The sequence below is a fragment of the Canis lupus genome, chromosome 20 (genome assembly GCF_003254725.2).
Source record: "Canis lupus dingo isolate Sandy chromosome 20, ASM325472v2, whole genome shotgun sequence".
NCBI classification, from domain to species: Eukaryota; Metazoa; Chordata; class Mammalia; order Carnivora; family Canidae; genus Canis; species Canis lupus.
In genome coordinates this window covers 37,622,745-37,643,349 of record NC_064262.1, presented here as the reverse complement: position 1 = coordinate 37,643,349, position 20,605 = coordinate 37,622,745, and the positions used below count along the sequence as shown (strand labels likewise).

Genomic DNA, 20,605 nt, shown 5'->3' with positions numbered 1-20,605 from the left:
TCAGCCCGAATCAGGAGTGCTCATGGCCAGTGCTCAGGCTCCCTGTTCCCAGGCTCTAAACTCTGGGAATTCATGAACAATACGGATTCCTGGGCTCATTCTGAACTATAGTGTTGGACTCTCACAGGGTGGGACAGGAACCCTGGGAGTGTGATGAGCTCTCGGGGTGAGGATTAATACTCTTGAACATGAGCCTGGTTGGGCATCAGAGTCACTTGCTGTTCTCCACACCTGCTACGAACAGCCCTTGTCGCTAAACAAATTTTACATGGGGCCTGCATATTACCAGACCTTGAGACTACATGGTTTCTTGTGGCTGAAGTCTCTGATAGTATTATCTGAAATCTGGGACACAGAAGTTCCTCTTCCAGCAAGCCCCTCTGGACTGTTTATTCCCTAAGGAAGATACCTGTGCTGAAGCCTACACAGGGCATCAGTGTTCCTTAGCAAACCCCACCACCCCTTCCTCCCCGGGAAGCAGCCCCCACCCCCAGTGCCCATGCCTCCCCTCCCCAGGACAACATTGGGGAGGCAGTGATCAAAGCCATCCAGCCATACATTGACAATGAGGAGTTCCAGCCAGCTGCAATCGCCAAGGTGTCCAAGGCCTGCACCTCCATCTGCCAGTGGGTGCGTGCCATGCACAAGTACCACTTTGTGGCCAAGGCGGTGGAGCCCAAGCGGGTGAGTACTGGGTACCGCTGGGGGAGAGGAGGGAGGAAGCTGAGGGCTGTCCCAGGGCCCCTTGGAAAGCTAGCCCTGAGCCCTCTGCCTGCAGCAAGCCCTGCGGGAAGCCCAGGATGACCTGGAGGTGACCCAGAGGATCCTGGAGGAGGCCAAGCAGCGCCTGCGTGAGGTGGAGGATGGCATCACCACGATGCAGACCAAGTACCGGGAATGCATCACCAAGAAAGAGGAGCTGGAGCTGAAGTGCGAGCAGTGCGAGCAGCGGCTGGGCCGGGCAGACAAGGTCCACACATCCCTGCACGGAGGGCCTATGGGCTGGGAGGGTCTGGCAGGTTGGGAGGTGGGGGTGGCGGGCAGGTCCTGCACCCCTTCTCCATCCCCTGGCCTGGCCAAGCACAGCCCATCCCACGGGGATACCTCTGCAGCTCATCAACGGGCTGTCGGATGAGAAGGTGCGCTGGCAGGAGACGGTGGAGAACCTGGAACATATGCTTGGTAACATCTCTGGTGACGTGCTGGCGGCTGCTGGCTTCGTGGCCTACCTGGGCCCTTTCACAGTAAGGAGCCTTTCAGCCCTCCCTGGGACACTCTCACGGCCATGAGGGGCCCCCTACAGGGTGGCTCTCCCCTCGCTCACTCATTCGGCAAGTGCTTCTCAGGTGCCCTATCTGAACCCTGTGCTGTTCCAGGCATGGGGGATAAGGCAGTGCAGGAAAGCTGGCAGGGCCGGCTTTCTAGTAGGAACCTGAGCTCGCACTTCTATGCTTGCTGGGTACCTCTCATTCAGTCCTCACAGCCTCCCTGACAGGTGGGCCTTGTTGTCATTAGCCCTGTTTTAGAGATGAGGGGCTGAGGTTTACAGAGGCCAAAGGGGTCACCCAAAGTGGGGCCTGAGTGCAAACGTCTTCCTCCACTGCTGAACTCCACCTCTGTGTACAACTCCTGGGTGCTGGGGGGCAGGCGAGGTAGGAGGGCATCACACATGTCGTGGTGGGCGGCCCTGAGCCTGGCATCTCCCCAGGGCCAGTACCGCACGGTGCTCTACAACCAGTGGGTCAAGCAGCTCAAGAGACACAAGGTCCCACACACTTCTGAGCCCACGCTCATCGGGACACTCGGGAACCCTGTGAATATCCGCTCATGGCAGGTGCCTGTCTGGGGGGTGCTGGAGTGACTAGGCTAAGCCAGGAGCCCCCTGCTTCCCTCCCACCCTCTTTCCTCAGTCCTCAGCCTGCTCAGAGATGCCTTCCCTGAACCTGCCTGGGCCCAACAAGAAGCTGTGGGTGGGAGAGGAGAAAGCTGAACACAGTGTGACACGGATCTAGCTAACTGTGGGCAGAGAATTCAAGGGGGGCTTGCCAGAGTGGGTCGGGGTAGGATAGCTGCATCCATGGTGAGGTTAGGAAGTCAGATCTGAGCTAGACGCTGAAGGATAGATAAAGTTGGCCCAGGGAGAAAACCAAGAGGCTGTTGGCAGAGGCCAAGGGAGAGTATAGGCCAGGGTATAGGTGGCCTGTGGGTTCTGGGAGACGGTCTGAGTGAGTGAGGACTCAGTAGGCAAAATGGCAGACAGGCCCAGAGAAGGAGGGTGTTGGGATCCAGCCTGGGAGCAGGAGAGAGTAGGGGGTCCTGTGGGCTGACACCTGTGCACACTGCCGTCTGCCCCTCCCTCCAAAGGCACACAATTAGGAGAGGGAAGAGATAGCGGAGCATGAAGCTGGAGTAGCTGTCACCCCAGCTGACCCCGCTTGTGGGACAGCCCTGACCTGGTCTGGCACCTGATGCCCCCACAGATTGCTGGCCTCCCCAATGACACACTGTCAGTGGAGAACGGGGTCATCAACCAGTTCTCCCAGCGCTGGACCCACTTCATTGACCCTCAGGGCCAGGCCAACAAATGGATCAAGAACATGGTGAGCCCATCTGCCTGGTGCTGCCACCCCCACGCAGCTGGGCTTAGCAGGTACAGGGGCAGTAGCTGAGCCTTGAGCTGGCCATCAGCTCTCACAGACCCCACTTGCCCCTATGCCCACAGGAGAAGGATAATGGGCTGGATGTGTTCAAGCTGAGTGACCGGGACTTCCTGCGTAGCATGGAGAATGCTATCCGCTTTGGCAAGCCCTGCCTTCTGGAGAATGTGGGCGAGGAGCTGGACCCGGCCCTGGAGCCCGTGCTGCTCAAGCAGGTAGGCCTGCAGCACCAGGGGGAAAGGGCAGCCCCACTCACTGCCTCACTGGCGAAGCCCAGGCCACAGTGCTTGCCCATCCCTCCTACCGTAGACATACAAACAGCAGGGGAACACAGTGCTGAAGCTGGGGGACACGGTGATCCCCTACCACGAGGACTTCAGGATGTATATCACCACTAAGCTGCCCAACCCACACTACACACCTGAGATCTCCACTAAACTCACCCTCATCAACTTCACCCTGTCACCCAGGTAAGCCTCCAGGCCCCAGACCCAGAGCGTGAGCTCTTCCTGGCTTCCCCTCTCCCACCCCTGGGCCAAGACTCCCTGGCTTTCCCAGAGGCTCCAGCAGCTTCTTCCAAGGCAATCTGGCCCTCCAGGCCTTTCTAGCACCTCCTCCAGCTCCCCTTACTTGCCACCATTTCCAAATAAGAACCCCCACCCCGAAGATCAAGAGCGCTTGATCACTGGGCAGGGCCCCTCAGCCTCCCTGGTCAGCGCTAGCCCCATCTTGTCCAAGTACCCTTCCCCACAGCTCAGCCCTTGCCAGCCCCTTGTGCACTTGCCCCCAGAGCTGCCCTGGAGCCTGAGTCCGGCACACTCTGGCTCCCTGTACCCAAACCCCATTTCCTGCCTTGCTGCCATGAGCCCAGGCACTATGGCTTTTGCTGGTCACCTGCACAGAGCCCACAAACCTGCTCCATGCTCTGGCCTCTATGTTAGTGGCCACTATTAACCTCGTATGGATGAGGTGGTGAAAGGCCTGTCCCTACCAGTCACCTAGCCCCCTCTTGCCAAGAGGATGTTTTTCAACGATCCCAGCAACTCATGTATCCAACCACCTGACCCATCCTGGGATTCCAGGTTGCCACCTGGCATCTCACTGAGAACTGGTCACTTTGCAGGCAGGCTCTGCATTAGCCCTGCAGCCAAGAAAGAGGCTAGGCCTCCCCGGATGATACTGGCAGGGATGCTGGGTTCTTGGAGCCTGGAGGCACAGGTAGATAGATGAGCAGGCTCAAGACTGGCCCTCTGGAGCCTCCCAGTGTTACAGACATGGTGTCCCCTTCCCCTGGCAGTGGCCTAGAGGACCAGTTACTGGGCCAGGTAGTGGCTGAGGAGCGGCCAGACCTGGAGGAAGCTAAGAATCAGCTGATTGTTAGTAATGCCAAGATGCGCCAGGAGCTGAAGGACATCGAAGACCAGATCCTGTACAGGCTCAGTTCCTCCGAAGGCAACCCCGTGGATGACATGGAGCTCATCAAGGTGCTGGAGGCTTCCAAGATGAAGGCTGCCGAGATCCAGGTCAGCAACTGCCTGTCCCTGCCTGCAACTCCTGCCTCTCCCCACCTACCCCAGGCCTGACCCCTGTCCCCGCCTATGTCTGCCTCCTGCTCTTTGCCAGCTGGCCTGCGCCTGACCACCACTACCCTGCTGCCCCTCCAGGCCAAAGTCAGGATCGCAGAGCAGACGGAGAGGGACATTGACCTCACGCGCATGGAGTACATCCCTGTGGCTGTCCGCACCCAAATCCTTTTTTTCTGTGTATCTGACCTGGCCAACGTGGACCCCATGTACCAGTACTCCCTGGAGTGGTTTCTCAACATCTTCCGCTCAGGCATCGCCAACTCGGAGAGGGCAGGTAGGCCTGGCATGCATGTACTCATTGACGCATGGGCTCCCACTCTGGCACAGATGTGACACAGTTGGACACATCTCCACAACAGACACGTATGTGTAAACTCTTACCTGTGTTCACTTGCACATACTCTCATATTAGACATAACAGCACACACGCCCCTCCCAACCGCCTTAGAGCCCCTTTGCTGGGAATTTCACAGGCCCCCAGGGGATGCCCAGACTGCCCTCATGGCTGTGGGGCCGACCCACTGGGCTGGACTGAACCCAGGGGCTCTTGCTATCCCTCACCTCTCCTCACGCACTGCCATCACCTCCCTGCCCCACAGACAACCTGAAGAAGCGCATCGCCAACATCAACCGCTACCTGACCTACAACCTCTATAGCAACGTGTGCCGCAGCCTCTTTGAGAAGCACAAGCTGATGTTTGCCTTCCTGCTGTGTGTCCGTATCATGATGAATGAGGACAAGATCGACCAGGTGCATGAGCAAAGGGGCAGCCAGCTGGGCCGGTGACCCAGGACAGATGGCCTGAGGAAGTGCCCTGTTGCCAGGCCTGGGAAGGAAAGAGAAGGCCAGGCAGGAGGGTACAGCAAGAGTAAAGGGACAGAGGCTCTAGGAAACAGTTCCTTGCTTAAAACAGTCTGGATACCCAGGGTTCATTGTGGCCCAAGCTGTCCTGTGAGCACAGCCTTCTCAGAGCCAAGTGTGCTGGTGAGCAGATACAGTCCTGAACCCCCTAGCTCAGGCTCTCATGAGCCCCGGTGTTTTGCTGTGTGTTGGAAATCACTGCCGAGACAGTGAGCATTAACAGCCCAAGCCTTCGCCGTGTCTAGGTGCCAGGCTAACAAAACCCTTGGGAAGCAACTTAAATTCCCACTCTTCCTACTTTACAAAATGAAGAGACTGAGGCTCAGAGAGGTCACATCCTTTGCCTAAGACACACAGCCAGGAAAATGTGGAGCGGGGACACTAACCCAGACTTATCTGTCTGACTGCCACCCCCAGGGAGGACCCCATTTCTCTGGCTGAGGGTGGTAGGGGAGGCATTGCTGGGTGGGCACTAGCCTCCCCCTGTCCCCTGCCAGGGTGAGTGGCGCTACCTCCTGTCCGGAGGTTCCATCCAGCTCATGACTGAGAACCCAGCGCCCGACTGGCTGTCAGACCGGGCCTGGAGAGACATCCTCGCACTCTCAAACCTCCCAGCCTTCTCCTCCTTCGCCCAAGACTTCACAAAGCACCTCTCAGAATTCCAATCCATCTTTGACAGCCTTGAACCCCACCGGTGAGCTGCACCCCAGGGCATAGCAAGGGTGGTCATGTGGAGAGGTAAGACCCCAGGAACAGGCCTGCACAGGAGGTTTGTCTGAGGAGCCACCCAGGGTTGTCCTGCAGCTGTGGCCACATCTGTTCTGTGCCCCGGCTGTGTACCCTCTAGGCACTCTACTCTCCCCGGTCATCCAGCCAGCAGAGTCCCTGGGCCCAGTGCCTTCCCACAGGTCAGCTCTCAGGGACACATGGGCCTGTTGCAGGGAACCCTTGCCTGGCATCTGGAATGAGTACCTGGACCAGTTCCAGAAGCTGCTGGTTCTCCGCTGCCTGCGTGGAGACAAGGTTACCAATGCCATGCAAGATTTTGTGGCCACCAATCTGGAGCCACGCTTCATTGAGCCCCAGGCAAGTGCCATTCAGCCAGTGCCCAGACTAATCCCCACCTATGGGTCCCAGGGGCCTGGCTGCACCTGGACAGACCATTTTACAACCTTGGTCAGGCTGGAGCTCCTAGTCATACCCTCCAAAGGCTCTGGGAGTTTGCAGGCCTCACCAGGAAGCCTCTCTGAGAGCTCTCTAGAAGCTCCAGGACCTTCTGCCTTGCCCTGGTCCTGCCCTGCCTCAGCCCCAGGGACCCAGCATCTCTCCCTGACCCATAGGCAGCCAACCTGTCAGTGGTGTTCAAAGACTCCAGCTCCACCACGCCCCTCATCTTTGTGCTATCACCTGGCACTGACCCCGCTGCCGACCTCTACAAGTTTGCTGAAGAGATGAAATTCTCCAAGAAGCTCTCTGCCATCTCCCTGGGCCAGGGCCAGGTAAAGACGGTGTGGGCAGGGGTGGGGGCCTAGAGGCCGGGCTGGCTGGCCCCTCCCCGCTCAGCACTCCCATCCCAACAGGGCCCTCGCGCAGAGGCCATGATGCACAGTTCCATAGAGAGGGGCAAGTGGGTCTTCTTCCAGAACTGCCACCTGGCACCGAGCTGGATGCCAGCCCTGGAGCGCCTCATCGAGCACATCAATCCCGATAAGGTTGCGCTGCCCTTCTTGCCACAGACCCAATGTCCTCCTTTGCTGAAGAGGCTGCTAATGCATCCATCCAGGAGCCAAGACTGAGGGAGATTGTCCCATAGAGATCGTCCTAGCCTGGCACACAGCACTCGGGAAGTGATATATGGATGAAACAAGCCTCAGCTAGATTCATCCTCTCAATGGCTCCCTGAGTTACTGTTACCAGTGTTGATGTGACTTGCCCAAGTCCACCCAGCATAGACTGGTGACCCTGGGACTTGCCAAAGCCCCTATTCCTTTTTTTATTGAGGGGTAGAGGCAGAGGGAGAGAAAGAGAGAATCTGAAGCAGGCTACACACCCAGTGTGGAGCAGACCAGGGCTTGATCTCACAACCCTGAGATCATTACCTGATAAAGCCCATATTCTTTTTTCTAAGATTTTATTTATTTACTTATTTATTCATGAGAGACAGACAGAGGCAGAGGGAGAAGCAGTCTCTCCTCCGGGAGCCTGATGCGAGATTTGATCACCAGGGAATCATGCCCTGAGCCAGAGGCAGAGGCTCAACCCTTCAACTGCTGAGCCACCCAGGTGCCCCAAGACCATATTCTTAATCAGTGGTCTGCACAGCCTAGCTTGGCCCGGCCCACCCAGGGGGAGGGTCATGCTGCAGGTGGCCCAGAGCTCCTGGTAGGAAGGAGCTCATGTGGTATGTGGCCACCAGGTGCACCGGGACTTCCGCCTGTGGCTCACCAGCCTGCCCAGCAACAAGTTCCCAGTGTCCATCCTGCAGAATGGCTCCAAGATGACCATCGAGCCGCCGCGTGGCGTCAAGGCCAACCTGCTCAAGTCCTACAGCAGCCTCAGCGATGACTTCCTCAACTCCTGCCACAAGGTGAGGTGTGAGGGGTACACCCTTCCCCATCGCCATGCCTGGGGCCTGGCCCTGCCCCTCACTCCCCTGCCTCTCACAGGTGATGGAGTTCAAGTCCCTTCTGCTATCCCTGTGCCTGTTCCACGGGAATGCCCTGGAGCGCCGCAAGTTTGGGGCCCTGGGCTTCAACATCCCCTATGAGTTCACAGACGGGGACCTGCGCATCTGTATCAGCCAACTCAAGATGTTTCTGGATGAATATGAGGACATCCCCTACAAGGTGGGCCAGGGACAGGCTAGGGTGGGGTGCTGGGTGCTTGTGGGGGCCCTCACACCTGCCCTGTAGGTCCTCAAGTACACAGCCGGGGAGATAAACTATGGGGGCCGTGTCACTGATGACTGGGACCGTCGCTGCGTCATGAACATCCTGGAAGACTACTACAACCCCTCCGTGCTCCACCACGAGCATAGCTACAGCGCCTCAGGCGTCTACCACCAGATCCAGCCTACCTACGACCTCAATGTAAGCCTGCCGGCTGGTGCCCTGAACACCCTCAGGTGCTGGGTGGGAGGAGGCGTGGCCCCGGCCCTCCAGCAGCTCCTTTTCATGGATTACCCCATTCCACAGAGATAGCCACAGTGAGGAAGGTGGACACTGAGTCTCTGCCCTGGAGCTCAGGCTGTGTGGGGAGAGGTGAACTCTGGCTTCCCGGCCACAGCCTGAGCATAATTATTCAATTGAGGCAGCAGCAGCTCCTCCAAGGGGTCCCAGAGGAAATGGTGCTTCTGCTAAGATGTGTGGCGGAGCTGGCAGGGGCCGGGTTGGCTGTTGGAGTGTGGGTCATCATTGTAAGGAGGGAAGCGTGACTGCTTGGAGGAGTTGAATGAAGGAGCAAGGAGCAGCATGGCAGCAGGAAGAGGGCTGGCGGGGGAAGCAAAGGCTCCCCACACAGCGCCTCAGAAGCCATGCAGTCCCAAGAAGAGGGAGATGTGTAAGGGTTACAAGTTGGGGAGACAAGTGAGAGTTGTGCTTAACTGGAGGACCGCCCACCGGCTAGGGGTAGGGCGAGGCTTCAGGTGTGGCCCTCCCACCCTCTAGGGCTACCTCTCTTACATCAAAGGCCTCCCTCTCAATGACATGCCTGAGATCTTCGGCCTGCATGACAATGCCAACATCACCTTTGCCCAGAATGAGACTTATGCCCTGTTTGGTGCCATCATCCAGCTGCAACCCAAATCATCCTCTATGGGCAGCCTGGGCCGGGAGGAGGTAGGTGGCAGCAGGGGGAAGGGGCCCACAGGTTGGGCAGGGCTCCCCCCAGTATCCTGCCTGCTCCCCCAGAGGGAACTCTGTGCATGTGGAACCCTGCAAGAACTAAGGTGTGCTGGCCCTGACCCCCGTCCCCGTGTCCCTTTGCCCCCACAGATAGTGGAGGATGTGGCCCACAATGTTCTGCTCCAGGTTCCTGAGCCCATCAACTTGCAGATGGTGGTGGCCAAGTACCCCGTGCTGTATGAGGAGTCAATGAACACAGTGCTAGTACAGGAGGTCATTCGGTAAACCCCCTCGCCCCCCAGACCTGAGTTCTTATGGAGAGTTATTATTACAGAGAAATGACAGCAACCTATGGGCCAGGTACCATGCCAAGTCTGTGCTCTAACTCAACCAAGTTGTTCCCAGTTCACAGATGAGTAAACCAAGGCCCAAAATAGTTAAGTGACCTAAGTTTACACATTTGCTAAGGAGCTGAGATCAGTACCCAGGCTGCCCAACTCAGCTCTGTGCTCTTAGCCCCACGTTCCGCCATTGTTTTTCTGTCTGTGGCCTACAACTGGGGAGTACAGATAGTGCCAGATGGCCCTGGACCACTGCTCGCTTCTTTGCCACTGGCCCCATAGGTACAACCGGCTGCTGCAGGTAATCACAGAGACGCTGCGAGACCTCCTCAAGGCACTCAAGGGGCTGGTGGTGATGTCCTCGCAGCTGGAGCTGATGGCTACCAGCCTGTACAACAACACTGTGCCTGAGCTCTGGAACGCTAAGGCCTACCCATCGCTCAAGCCTCTGTCCTCATGGGTCATGGACCTGATGCAGCGCCTGGACTTCCTGCAGGCCTGGATCCAAGGGGGCATCCCAGCTGTCTTCTGGATCAGTGGCTTCTTCTTCCCCCAGGCCTTCCTGACAGGCACACTCCAGAACTTTGCCCGCAAGTCTGTCATCTCCATTGACACCATCTCATTTGATTTCAAGGTTTGCATACAGCCAAGGTCAGGCCAGGGGAAGGCTGGGGTATGGCCCAGAAAGGAGGGGTGCTGAAGCCACAGCTGGCTGGCAGTCAGGGGGTCTTGAGTAGGGCTAGGGTGGCAAGAGCCAAGCCAGAAGAGGCTCTGAGCCCCCAGGAAACCCCTAGGGGCAGGACACAGACCACAGGCTGCCAGCTGAAGTAGTGGGTGAATAAAGGGCACGTAGGCTCTCAGAAGGGAGTCTGTGCCTCCTAACCTAAATCCTAGCCCAGATTCCAGGTGTTTATACGTGGGGGGCATGTCTTTGTGCCCACCACAGGTAATGCAGCAGTCAGTGTCAGAGCTCAAGAAAAGGCCCAAGGAGGGGTGCTACATTCATGGGCTATTCCTGGAAGGGGCCCGCTGGGACCCTGCAGCCTTCCAACTGGCCGAATCTCGGTCCAAGGAACTATACACAGAGATGGCTGTTATCTGGCTTGTGCCTACGCACAACCGCAAGACTCAGGACCAGAACTTCTACCTGTGTCCCATCTACAAGACACTGACCCGAGCTGGTATGGGGCCAGGGTGGGGAACCCGCACCACAGGTGGGGGCTCAGGACTGGGCCAGCCTAACTGGACAGGTTAGCTGAACCGGATGGCCAACAGAAGCCGATCAGCACTCCTGAGAGCAACCTGGCCAGGACAGAGCTAAACCAGCAGCAGGCAGGGTAATGCCCAGAACTTGGGCTCATTCTGTGGGCAGTGGCCCCGGAGCTCACCCTCCTCTTGCTTCCCTCAGCCGGCCTCACCCGGGTCTTGGAAGCCCTAGGCTGCTAACAGTTCAGACGGGTTAATGGAGGCTTGAAGGGGAGGTGGGCCTGGGCTGGATCCAACAGGGAATGAGCAGAGGCATCAACTCTCCCATTCCCGTCGTCAACAGCGCCATAACCCTGGGCAGGCCAGAGCCTTGGCCAGACCCAGTCACCAGTCTGGCTCCCCCTTGGGTCAAGGCCCCTGCTTGCTCCAGCTCAGTTGGCGGAGTCCATTGCTTTTACCCAGTCCCTGTTCTTGTGACCAGCAGCCTAACCCTCCCCACTTCTTGCCTGCCCAGGAACACTATCAACCACGGGCCACTCCACCAACTACGTCATTGCTGTGGAGATCCCCTCCAATCAGCCCCAGCGACACTGGATAAAGCGTGGTGTGGCCCTCATCTGTGCCCTGGACTACTAGATTCAGGACAGAGGAGCTGAGGCCATTAAAGTTGTTTTCTAAGCAGTTCCACTGAGCCTCAGCTGCCTTTGTCAGTGCCACTCTGCAGGACTCACAACCAGGACAACAGTGGGGGTGAGGGGCTGCAGCAGCCTCAAGGGTGATCGTGGTGAGCAGTGGAGACATGGCAGAAGTAGCAGCTTTGACCTGCTGGACCTGTCCAAATACAACACGAGTAGAGCTGAGCCCTCCAGGGGGCCTCTCCAGGGACAGCACACCAGGCAGGGCTAGAGGCCTCCTTACCTTGCCTCCTCAACTCAGAGACCCAGCATCTGTTCAGGTCACGGGGCCATCAGAACTGGATGAAAGCCATGGCTCTCTCCTCCCAGTGTCCTCCTCAGGTTCCACACTCCACCCAAAGCCCCTCCTCAGCTCAGATTCTAACTCCTGGATCTAGGGTCCCAAGAATCTCTGCCCCAGAAACATCGATGCCTGAGAATACTTACTTCTCATCTTTCTGATCACAGGACCTTGGGCCCAGGTTTGGTTAGGTCCTCACTCCTACCACAGCCTGGCCTATAAATCTTAGGCCAGCAACCACAGGAGAGGTCATTTCTTAGGAGAGTTTATTCATTCATTGATCCAATATTTACAGGGGCCAGAGAAGTCAGCTGCTATACTGGCCAGCCATCCCCTGCCCCAGTCACTATGTACAGATAAGGGGGCTGCTTAGATCACCTCCAAAGCCAACTGGCAGAGGCCATGGAGCTACGTTTGGGGCCTGAGCTCCAGAAGACAGTGCTGGGCTCGTCACCCCTTGGCATTAGGCCCTTTGGGAACAGTGGGGTTCCAACTGGTTGTCCTACTTAGTCCTGCTGTCCCCCACCGAGTGCCCTGCAGAGGCTGAGGAAGCTGGCATGGCGGGGAGTGGTGTCAGCTTCCTGCAAGCTGCTCTGTCTCTGCTATCCCTAAGAAGAGGGAGACATGGTAATACTGAGGGGCTGGGCAGGGGCTCCTCTGAACCCCAGGCTCCAAGGACAGAGCCCAGGAGCCCAAGGCAGGCCCATTGCCAGGGCTACAACACTGAAGGCAAAGAGCCCGAGCCTTGCTGAAGCCAGGAAGGGAGTTTAAAGGCCAAAAAACGGCTCTCTGCTCAGGCGTGGGACCCCATCAGGCTGCTCATCCCACCCCTACTAGGACACCCCACTCCCCATCCAGCCTAGCAGCCGGGTCCCTGAGTTTGGAGCTCTCCCAGGAGGAAGAGCAGACCTGGCTTCCTCACAACAGGGACGATTGGCGGCTGAGGCTAGAGCAGCAGGGCCCAACGCCCACCCAGGCCCCCAGCTGTGCCCCTGCAGTCATGACTCCAGCATGACGCAGGGACCTGGGCCCACCAGGATGACAACTGTTGGAAAGAATGCAGTCAGGAAGCTGGCTATGTCAACACAGTGGTGGCAAGATGGGTTAGAGCCCAGAAAAATAGACGTCTCTGTAGGTAAAATATATACTCTGCTGCCAAGGCAGAAAGGCCAGGTCCTGCCACTCCACAGCCGGCTGTGGAGGAAGCTGCAGCACCTCACTGCGCCCCAGCTCCAGCTGCTGCTTCCAGAGCACTATGGGGCTGAGCGGCCCTGCCAGGCCCTGGGGCACAATGCAGGGAATCCAGCCTGGGTCCCATTCCCGGAGCTGGGCTCTCTGGCTGGAACTATTCAGTAATACTGGGAAGAGGGGGAGTGGGGCAGGGAAGGGGCCCTGGTGAGGGCCATGCGGCAAGAGCGGGCTGCAGAGTACAGGCCGGCAGTCCTCACTGGCGCTTGGCCTTGTAAGGGCGCGAGCGTTTCCGCCTGTCGGGCTTCCGCTGCTTGTGGAGCCGGCCGATGCTGACCCCTTGGCGCCGCCGCACGGAGATGTTCTGTTCCACCAGGTTGGCCAGCATGCCTGCAAAGAGGCGGAGGCCACTGAACAGGTGGCTGGATGCACAGCAGCCACCCACTCAATGGGCCACAAGCCCCGGCCAGGAGCCGAGGCTCCCTCAGGCATCCCTGAGCCCCAGTCTGCTCAAGCACCATAAGAGGCCTGAGGGACATGGCTCTCAGCGGGGCATGCCAGGTAAGATGCAGTGCGAAGTCCCCTCACCTTCCTGGGCCAGCATGGAGATGAAGGTACAGATGAACTCATCATAGTTGTGGGTCCGCCTCTGGTCATCAATCTGTGGGAGAGAAGAATGAACACTGTAGCCCATTGCCCCAGAGCAGCTGCCAGCTGACTTCAGGAGGTCGCATCTCGGGGAAGAGATGGGCAGAGGACCAGCAGCTGGGAGAAAGGTGACCCACCTTGAACTTCTTCCTCTTCTCCACTTCTTCCTTGAGGCAGGCCTCATAGTTTGCGATCTCTGCTTCCACACACTTCAGCAGTGCCAGCAGCTCCTGCCAAAATCCCACAATGCCCCCCTGAGGGGGGCTGGCCAGCATCAAGTCCCCCCCCCACACACACACACACCAAGAGGCAGCTGGAGGCAAGGAGAAGCAGCCAGAGTCCACAGAGCCCACCAAGGCCCCTGCTGCTCCCCGACCCAGACAGTCTTCCTGGCGCCTGGCCTCAGCCACTAACCTTTATACCAGAACTCCAAGACCCCAGCACCTGAGCAACAGTGCCTCAGGCCCTTCCCTCTGGCAAGATGAGAAGAGAAAGCTGCAAAGGAACTCACCTTGGGGGAGTACTTCTCCCCACTCAAGGGCTCACCAGGCCTGGCCAACCCAGGCTTCTCTCTGCTGTCCACAGCTTCCACTACCTCCTTCTCTTCTGGGCTGCTGGACCCCTGGCTGCCTTGGCTTGGTCTGCTGCAGGGTGAGGAACCCTTCCCACCCTCTGGGAAAAGAAGGCATAAGAAGACCCTTCAGAGTGCAGGACACCTGGTGGTCACTTGGCCACCTCCCTCCTCCGTCCACCAAGTGGCCAGTGAGCCAGTCCCAGGCCCACCTGTCAGCGCCAGGGGACTCAGCACACCGTCCTCGGCGAGGTGCAACAGGCCCGTGCTGATGACAGGACCCAAGTCACGAACAGCACGATTGTAGCGGATGCAGTCAACACGCAGCAGGCTGTCATCCTCTCCAAAAAGCACCTTGGAAATGTGGGAGGTGACAGGGCTGGAGGGCCGTGTTGGGTTGGCTGAGCGGATGGGAGACCGCAACGGTGAGTTAAAAGCACTGCCGATCTCGGAGGCTGTGTCTGTGCTCTCGTTGCTGGGTGTAGGCGAGGGCTGTGAGTGTGTGGGGACTGCCACGGCTGGGCTTGCTGCCCCGCTGCTTGTCTTGATGGACAGAGGAATTGAGAGGTCTTTCTGGGACTCTTTGAGCTTCTCAGCCAAGACGTTGATGGTGTTGGGCTGCAGCACCGACAGCTGCCCGTCTCCAGAGCCACTCAGTGGCCCTGGCTTCCCTGGACCCTTCCTCTTGTACCTAGGGGGCCCAATGAGAGGTGAGCCAAGGGAAGGGGATAAGTGACCCCGCCCAGCAATGCCCACAATAGCCCTGGACACATCCTGGCCTCCAGGGAGTGACACTGCAGCTCCTCATACTTGGTCCCGCACCCTAACCCTCCCAGCCAGGCACCCGAAGCTCCAAAAGCCCAGCCATGTGTTCTCAAAGGACACGTCTATGCCAGCAGCCTCACTCTGGCCTTCTGCCAATGCCACGTCTTTGGATAGAACTCCTCCCCGCCCCATCTCCTCCATCCCTGCTTCATCCAATCCTTTGAGGCCTAGCTGAAAGGCCACCTCCCAACAGGACATGCCTTGTTGTCTGGTTACATGTCTTCAACACTGCCCTAAGCCCTCCTGGAGTCAGCCCCTGTGTGCCAGCCTCCCACAGGACCCTGTACTCAGTAGGTGCTCAGTGTTATATGCTAAAGGGCAACCTCAAGCATGGGCTAGAATATTCAAGATAGGATCAGCAGTACTTGAGCCTCTAGTCTTCCAGAGCCGAGGCTGACCTGATGGCAGAGTTGGTGTTCTGCACGTCGTCGTCCTCATCATCCTCATAGTCGTCCTCATCATCGGAGTACTGCTGGGGTGGGCGGACTGGAACTCGGCTGCGGCCCACACCTGCTGCCAGGTCTTCCTCCTCCTGAGGCAGAGACCCAGGGCAGCCATAAGCAGGGACAAGTCAATCCAGGCTGGAGACAGCACTCATAGCCAGAAAGGCAATAAGGCTCTCCAGCTCGAGTCCACTGAACCCCAGTTACTCCAGAGCCCACCCTGGATTCCTGGGGAGGCTGCTGTCCACCCACACGACCTGCCTACGCAAGGCTTCTAAGACAAACGGAGCACCCCTGAAACATTTGCCTTTACTTTGCCAGCAAAACCTACCTCATAGAATAATACCAAGGAATGTGCCCTAAACATCTTGCCCCAATGCTGTGTGAGTGGACTGAAAATTAGAGTTCTCTCTGCCTCTCTAAGCCCCTATGGGGGCTTCTGGGTAACAGAGAGACTTGGCCACCTAGGCCTTGGTATAGGGTGGACACCAAGGAACCACCTTAAGAAATTGCTTGTTGCAGCCTCGCAAGAGAATACTGGATGAACCTGAGCAAGGGTGCTCCCAGCTCACCTGCATGGGGGACTTGGCATAGTTGTGGTTGTCCAGGAAGGCCGGCAGCCGCTGAACGATGGGAGTGGGGTTGGGAGGAACCCCATTGAGGCTGCTCCCTGGAGGCTTCACCACCAGCTTGGGTTTGCTGGGAGGGCTGTGGGTTGGGGCTTGAGAACATGAACCAGCTACCTCCTCCACACCATCTGAGAGAAAAGGAGCACAGGCAGGACATTCAGCCAGATCCTCAAGATAACCCATCAGACACCCACCAGACATAGCACTGCTTCCTCCTCCCTTGCCAAAGAAGAACAGGTACACTAGCTGACGGGATGAGAGTCAGCAAGCTCTGGGTCATGGGCCCATTATAAGACAGAAGGATGAGATGGAAAAAGGGAGGGAAGCAGGAAAAAAAAAAAACCTTTTAAGAAAACCAGAAAGGGAATATTTACTCTAGAGAAGGCTCAGGGGCTGTGGTAATGTCCACCCTTTACAGGTGCCTTTCTTTAGGGGAGGACCGCTCTCCATGTTTCAAGGAGGGCTACAGGCACCTCCCAAAGGAGCCCCTGAACCACTGCCCAAGTGCATCCATACAAGAAGACACGCTCTGCTTGTGCCTTTCAGCTCAAGCTATGATGGGGTGGCTATGAGGTGAAGGGGAGGCACCCAGATCCCTGGTACCTGTGTGAGTGCCCTCGGAGGCTGCTGTGGCCCTGCCTGCATCTAGCGCCAGGGGGGACTTGCTGCTGGCTGGTTTGGACTCCTCAGGCAGCTGTGGCTCTTGAGACTTGTGGGTCTGAATCAGCTCTGGCTGTGTTACCCTGATCAGCTAAAAACAGAATCCAAGGCTCAGAGGAGTGAAAGCAGACCCCAGCTGCTCCGTGGAAGCAAAGGGCCTTGGCACTATCCATTCCCTCACAATGAAAGACAATAGCCGAACCCAAACCTTCTTTAAGAAGCTATTCCCACTCCCACCCCGAGTCCCAGCTTTTCCACAAGGAAAGCAGAGGAAAGGAATGGTCAGTTGAAGTTCAACAGGTCCACAATAAAGAGTGATCTGAGAATCAGAGACATGTGCCCCAGTGGGGGGAAGAGGGATGGCAGGAGGGGCCCCCACCTGCTGCAGGGCCTCCAGGACTGTCTGACGGTTCACCTTCAGCACGTGCAGCCTGGCCTCATACTTGATCCTGCGGTCGGGCACCACCGCCATCAGGTTGAAGCGGATGTCATGGTAGGGCTCCCTGCAGTCACAGCCGCAGCCGTGAGAGCAGCTCCCACCACAGCCCCACCATCAGGTTGAAGCGAACAAATTGGCAGGGCTCCCGGAAGTCACAACTATAGCCATAGGTATAAGCTCCACCCCAAAAGGCAGGCAGCAGCTAGCACTGCATGCTAGGCAGCTGAGCTGATACCTTCCGATGAGCTGAGTGAGGGGCCTTCAGCAAGTAAGCCAGCAAGCCTGGGCCACCTAGGGTTCCACCAAGGCCCCTCCCCAGTCTGTCCCAAAGCAGGCCATAGGAAAGCCTAGGTGAGACATAGGGCAAGGAGTTGGGAGGCCCAAGATCTAAGCTGATCTGGCCTTACACGAGTAATGTGGCCTCCATGCTTTCCCTCTTCTGTGTCCCTCCCGATGGGGGCACAGCTCCAGAGAGCAGGGCAAGCCTAGAGCCCTTACCCTGCAGTGGCCAGGCCGATACGTTCCATGATGACCCGCCGAGCCTTGTCTGTCCATTCCTCATCCTCCCCCCAGGGCCCTAGGGAAGACCAAGATGAGGAGTGAGCAGGTGGGAAGCCCTGAGTTTGGGTAGGCTGGGAATGGGAAGGAAGATAGAGAGCAGTTGAGTCAGGGAGTCTGGGGGTAGTCAGATAGTGTGTGCAGGGTGCCTTCCAGCCAGAGACAGATGTCAACCCCCACCCCCTGCCACTGGGTCCCAAACACCTCAGGACCCTGAGCCCTAGCTCCCCAGAAGGTAAGCAGAAAAACCCAAAAGGTCCCTACCATGGTCAATGGGGTAGACCTTCAGCCCATCCAGCTCAAAAAGCCGGCCCGTGATAGGCACATAGCTGACAAAGTGGAACGCCTCCATCGTCCGCACAGCACTAAGGCCATTCTGCTTCTCGGGGAGGTGGCGTGGCTCCGGCCTAGGGAAGGACAGACTCAGGGCCCAGAACAGGACAACCCTTCCTACCCCAATTCCCATCAGTTCCCACAGCTCCCACACACCTGGCATGGCTATTATGTGCCTTGGCCAACTCTGGGGCATTGCCAATTGCATATCCTTTGCTCTAGAGAGAAAGAAATAAGACATCAAAACAACTTCTCAGCTGGACCTCAGGGTGGGAAGCAAAGCTCTGGAAAATAGGCCTGGAGGCATTCCAGGAACCTGAAGAAGCACAGATGGATTCTCCTGAGAGGTCAGTGGGGACAGAAGAGAACTCCTGAGCCCGAGAAGGATGGAGTTATTCTTGCACATTATGAGTGGACACTGGAGAGCAACATGGCCAGACACAGACCTGACAAAGTCCTAACAGAGTTATCACTTAAGGAATGTTCCTTTCCTCCTTAGGTCTTTCCTGACAATTGGGACTAAAATTTAAGGGTCAAACATCATATAAATAATTTGAAAAGGAAATGGCAAAAAAAAAAAAAAAAAAAAGAAAGAAAGAAAAGGAAATGGCCTCATGGTGTCAAATGCCATGTGGTAGCCTTACAAGTAGGCTTGGGAGTCAGATGTGCCTGGCAAGGTGAGAGCCAGGAGTGAGGTACCACGGCCTACCTCTGGGCTGAAGCCTTTGGTGAAGTCCTTCATGCGACTCAGGGTGGGCCCCAGGTCCACACTGCTGCAGTTCAGGAGCACACTCAGCAGGGCATGAGTGGCACAAGAGTTGGGGATCAGCTGTGAAACCCAAGAACAGTCACTCACATGCAGCATGCCTCACCCCAAGCCACACTCACTGAGAATGGGGACCCAGAGAGGGACAGTCCTAGCTGGACAACAAAACTCATCAGCTTCCCTCACCTCCCCCCACATTTGTTCATTCAACTAAATACCCAAGTGTCTGAGGACTCAACACCACCCTGCTCTGAAGATACTCCCTTTTCTTTAATGAATAAGCGCTCAGTTCCTTCTGCCAGAGGACTTCTCTAATCACCACTCCTGCTATCTGCCTGTCTCCTCCTCCTCCTGCCTTCCCCAACTTCCACTTCCCAGCAAAGACAATGGCAGTATCCCACCCTCCAAACAGAACACAGAGCCCAGCAGACCTGATGGGCAAAGAACATGTTATTCACAATATCATCATCAATCACGGACGTATCATCCACCAAGGTAGAGACCTTGCGACGGGATCGGCGCTCTTCGATCCATTTGAACAGGAAGATGAATCCATACACTGGGCTGGGGAAAGTAAGGGGTAAAGCTAAACCAGCCAAGTGGGGGAAGGCAATCAGCCTCCCCTTTCTTTTCCTGCCTATTCCCATGTATTGTGTTGCCACTCAGGTGTCCTTCTCGGATCCCACCTCTACCCTGGCCTCTTTCCAGCAATGCTCAAAGTGGCCCTGAGCCCTTACACCCAGAAGCCTGCCGCAGGGAGTCAAGCTCAGCTTCTGGCTGTAATGCTCCAGAATACCCTGTGTCCTCATGAAGTGTATGGTTCTGGGATAAGAGATGAAAAGCTGGAACCCATGGCCCACGACAGGGTAGGAACAGACTGGTAAGGCAAGAAAAAAACTCTGATCGAGGAATTTAAACACTAATTCTCACTGTGAACTCCAAGGCCTAGGCCCCAGGGCAGTGAAAGAAGCAAACGAATACCTATTGTCAGTCCCTTCTTTCCTGGGAGATAAAAACAGACCTCTCAGTTCATGCACTGTAGTCCCTCCACACCTCTATTCTGCAGAACCACCAAGACAAGGCCCTGAGGTTGGTCACCCAAGAGGGGCCTTGCCAGATGCCACACACCAACCAATCAATACAAGACCTTTATGAAGGGATTAAAGCCACCGGCACTCGAGTACATGAAAACAGAAATTAGTCAACTACAGTAGGCACTGTGTGACCTGGGTTCAAGAGAAGGGGCTGCCTTCCTGCTGGGCAACCAGAAAAGGCAGCTGAACTATACTCCAAAGGACGGTTAGGTTTGTACTGGGGGAAGGGGACTACTACACAAAGGGAGGTGCTGAAGGAAGACTGGGAGAAAACGAAAACATCAGCTTGGTCAGGAGGGCACCCAAAGACAGGTGCTTCCATGCATGAGATTTTATAACTTGGGATTCCTACTCTACCTCCCTTGAGGGGCACTCCTCCCCTGGCCCTTCCCTTGCTCTCAGGGTGTCTGGGAAGGCCCTGGCACCAAGCCACTCACCCCTGACATTTGCTCTGAAGGTCATAGATCTCCTCCACCTGCACCCCTTTGACACCTGCGATCAGGGAAGGAAAGAAGTCGGGAAGGGCAGCCCCTGGGTGTGGAGCGAGGGCACGGGAGTGGGCCCCGATAGCCCGGATCCGGCGGGTAGGAGCGGCTCTTACCGAAATCTTCCACCAGGAGGGTGAAGAGGCCTGGGTGGGGCGACAAGAGGGGCAGGCGGTGGTCAGGCGGGCGCGTTTCGGGCGCACCAGGCCTCCCCAGCCCCCGGCCCGCCCAGCGCCCTCCTCACCAGGGTCGCTCTCCAGCTCCAGCCAGCCCTTATTCATCTTCCCGCGGGGCGGCCCCTCAGCGCCATGTCCAGGCCCTCCCGACCCACCGCCGCCCGCGCCGGGAGCCCCCGCCGCCCCGGGGCCCCTAGCCCCTAGCCCCTAGCCCCACACACAGACAACGGGCCCAGTTGGCGTCACCCGCCCGCGCCGGCGACACTACGTCACCACGGCGCGACGTTCTCCGCCCCGCCTCTGGGCTGGTCTTCCGCTGGA

The 20,605-nt window shown here is 57.3% G+C and overlaps 2 protein-coding genes across 3 annotated transcripts in view; one reads left to right on the top strand and one right to left on the bottom strand.

Moving 5' to 3' along the window:
* Positions 1–11,178, top strand: part of DNAH1 (dynein axonemal heavy chain 1) — an 81,897-nt gene extending 70,719 nt beyond the window's left edge. Inside the window, exons 57-78 of the mRNA XM_049097883.1 lie at positions 517–684; positions 779–970; positions 1,113–1,244; positions 1,709–1,834; positions 2,481–2,600; positions 2,723–2,872; positions 2,967–3,127; positions 3,955–4,180; positions 4,322–4,517; positions 4,843–4,994; positions 5,603–5,799; positions 6,047–6,195; positions 6,450–6,604; positions 6,686–6,817; positions 7,522–7,692; positions 7,772–7,951; positions 8,018–8,194; positions 8,771–8,941; positions 9,098–9,228; positions 9,571–9,922; positions 10,235–10,469; positions 11,009–11,178. Coding sequence (XP_048953840.1) covers positions 517–684; positions 779–970; positions 1,113–1,244; positions 1,709–1,834; positions 2,481–2,600; positions 2,723–2,872; positions 2,967–3,127; positions 3,955–4,180; positions 4,322–4,517; positions 4,843–4,994; positions 5,603–5,799; positions 6,047–6,195; positions 6,450–6,604; positions 6,686–6,817; positions 7,522–7,692; positions 7,772–7,951; positions 8,018–8,194; positions 8,771–8,941; positions 9,098–9,228; positions 9,571–9,922; positions 10,235–10,469; positions 11,009–11,130 — 3,795 coding nt within the window. The 3' untranslated portion in view covers positions 11,131–11,178. The remainder of the gene's footprint in view (positions 1–516; positions 685–778; positions 971–1,112; positions 1,245–1,708; positions 1,835–2,480; positions 2,601–2,722; positions 2,873–2,966; positions 3,128–3,954; positions 4,181–4,321; positions 4,518–4,842; positions 4,995–5,602; positions 5,800–6,046; positions 6,196–6,449; positions 6,605–6,685; positions 6,818–7,521; positions 7,693–7,771; positions 7,952–8,017; positions 8,195–8,770; positions 8,942–9,097; positions 9,229–9,570; positions 9,923–10,234; positions 10,470–11,008) is intronic.
* Positions 11,179–11,718: 540 nt separating this feature from the next.
* On the bottom strand, positions 11,719–20,545 carry BAP1 (BRCA1 associated protein 1). Of its 2 annotated transcripts, XM_025456089.3 has the most exons (17): positions 20,353–20,545; positions 20,225–20,254; positions 20,061–20,115; positions 18,961–19,093; positions 18,473–18,592; positions 17,920–17,981; positions 17,695–17,837; positions 17,371–17,449; positions 16,813–16,936; positions 16,377–16,524; positions 15,717–15,901; positions 15,100–15,233; positions 14,089–14,567; positions 13,817–13,977; positions 13,443–13,535; positions 13,246–13,318; positions 11,719–13,047 (listed from the first exon to the last, which is right to left on the bottom strand). In XM_025456089.3, the coding sequence occupies exons 1-17, from the start codon at positions 20,387–20,389 to the stop codon at positions 12,914–12,916; spliced, it is 2,190 nt and encodes a 729-aa protein (XP_025311874.1). In that variant the 5' UTR covers positions 20,390–20,545; the 3' UTR covers positions 11,719–12,913. The 2 variants fall into 2 exon arrangements, with proteins under 2 accessions (XP_025311874.1, XP_048953834.1); XM_049097877.1 differs by lacking the exon at positions 20,061–20,115 and having other exon boundaries at positions 20,353–20,449.
* Positions 20,546–20,605: the final 60 nt, after the last annotated feature.

Excerpts from the sequence above, each read along its gene's own strand:
- BAP1 (XM_025456089.3), bottom strand. The coding sequence starts at position 20,389 with ATGAATAAGGGCTGGCTGGAGCTGGAGAGCGACCCTG. Across the intron at positions 17,838-17,919 it reads GCACATAATAGCCATGCCAG|GCCGGAGCCACGCCACCTCC; the intron begins GTGTGTGGGAGC and ends GTCCTTCCCTAG. Across the intron at positions 16,937-17,370 it reads ATCGGCCTGGCCACTGCAGG|GGAGCCCTACCATGACATCC; the intron begins GTAAGGGCTCTA and ends CTGTGACTGCAG.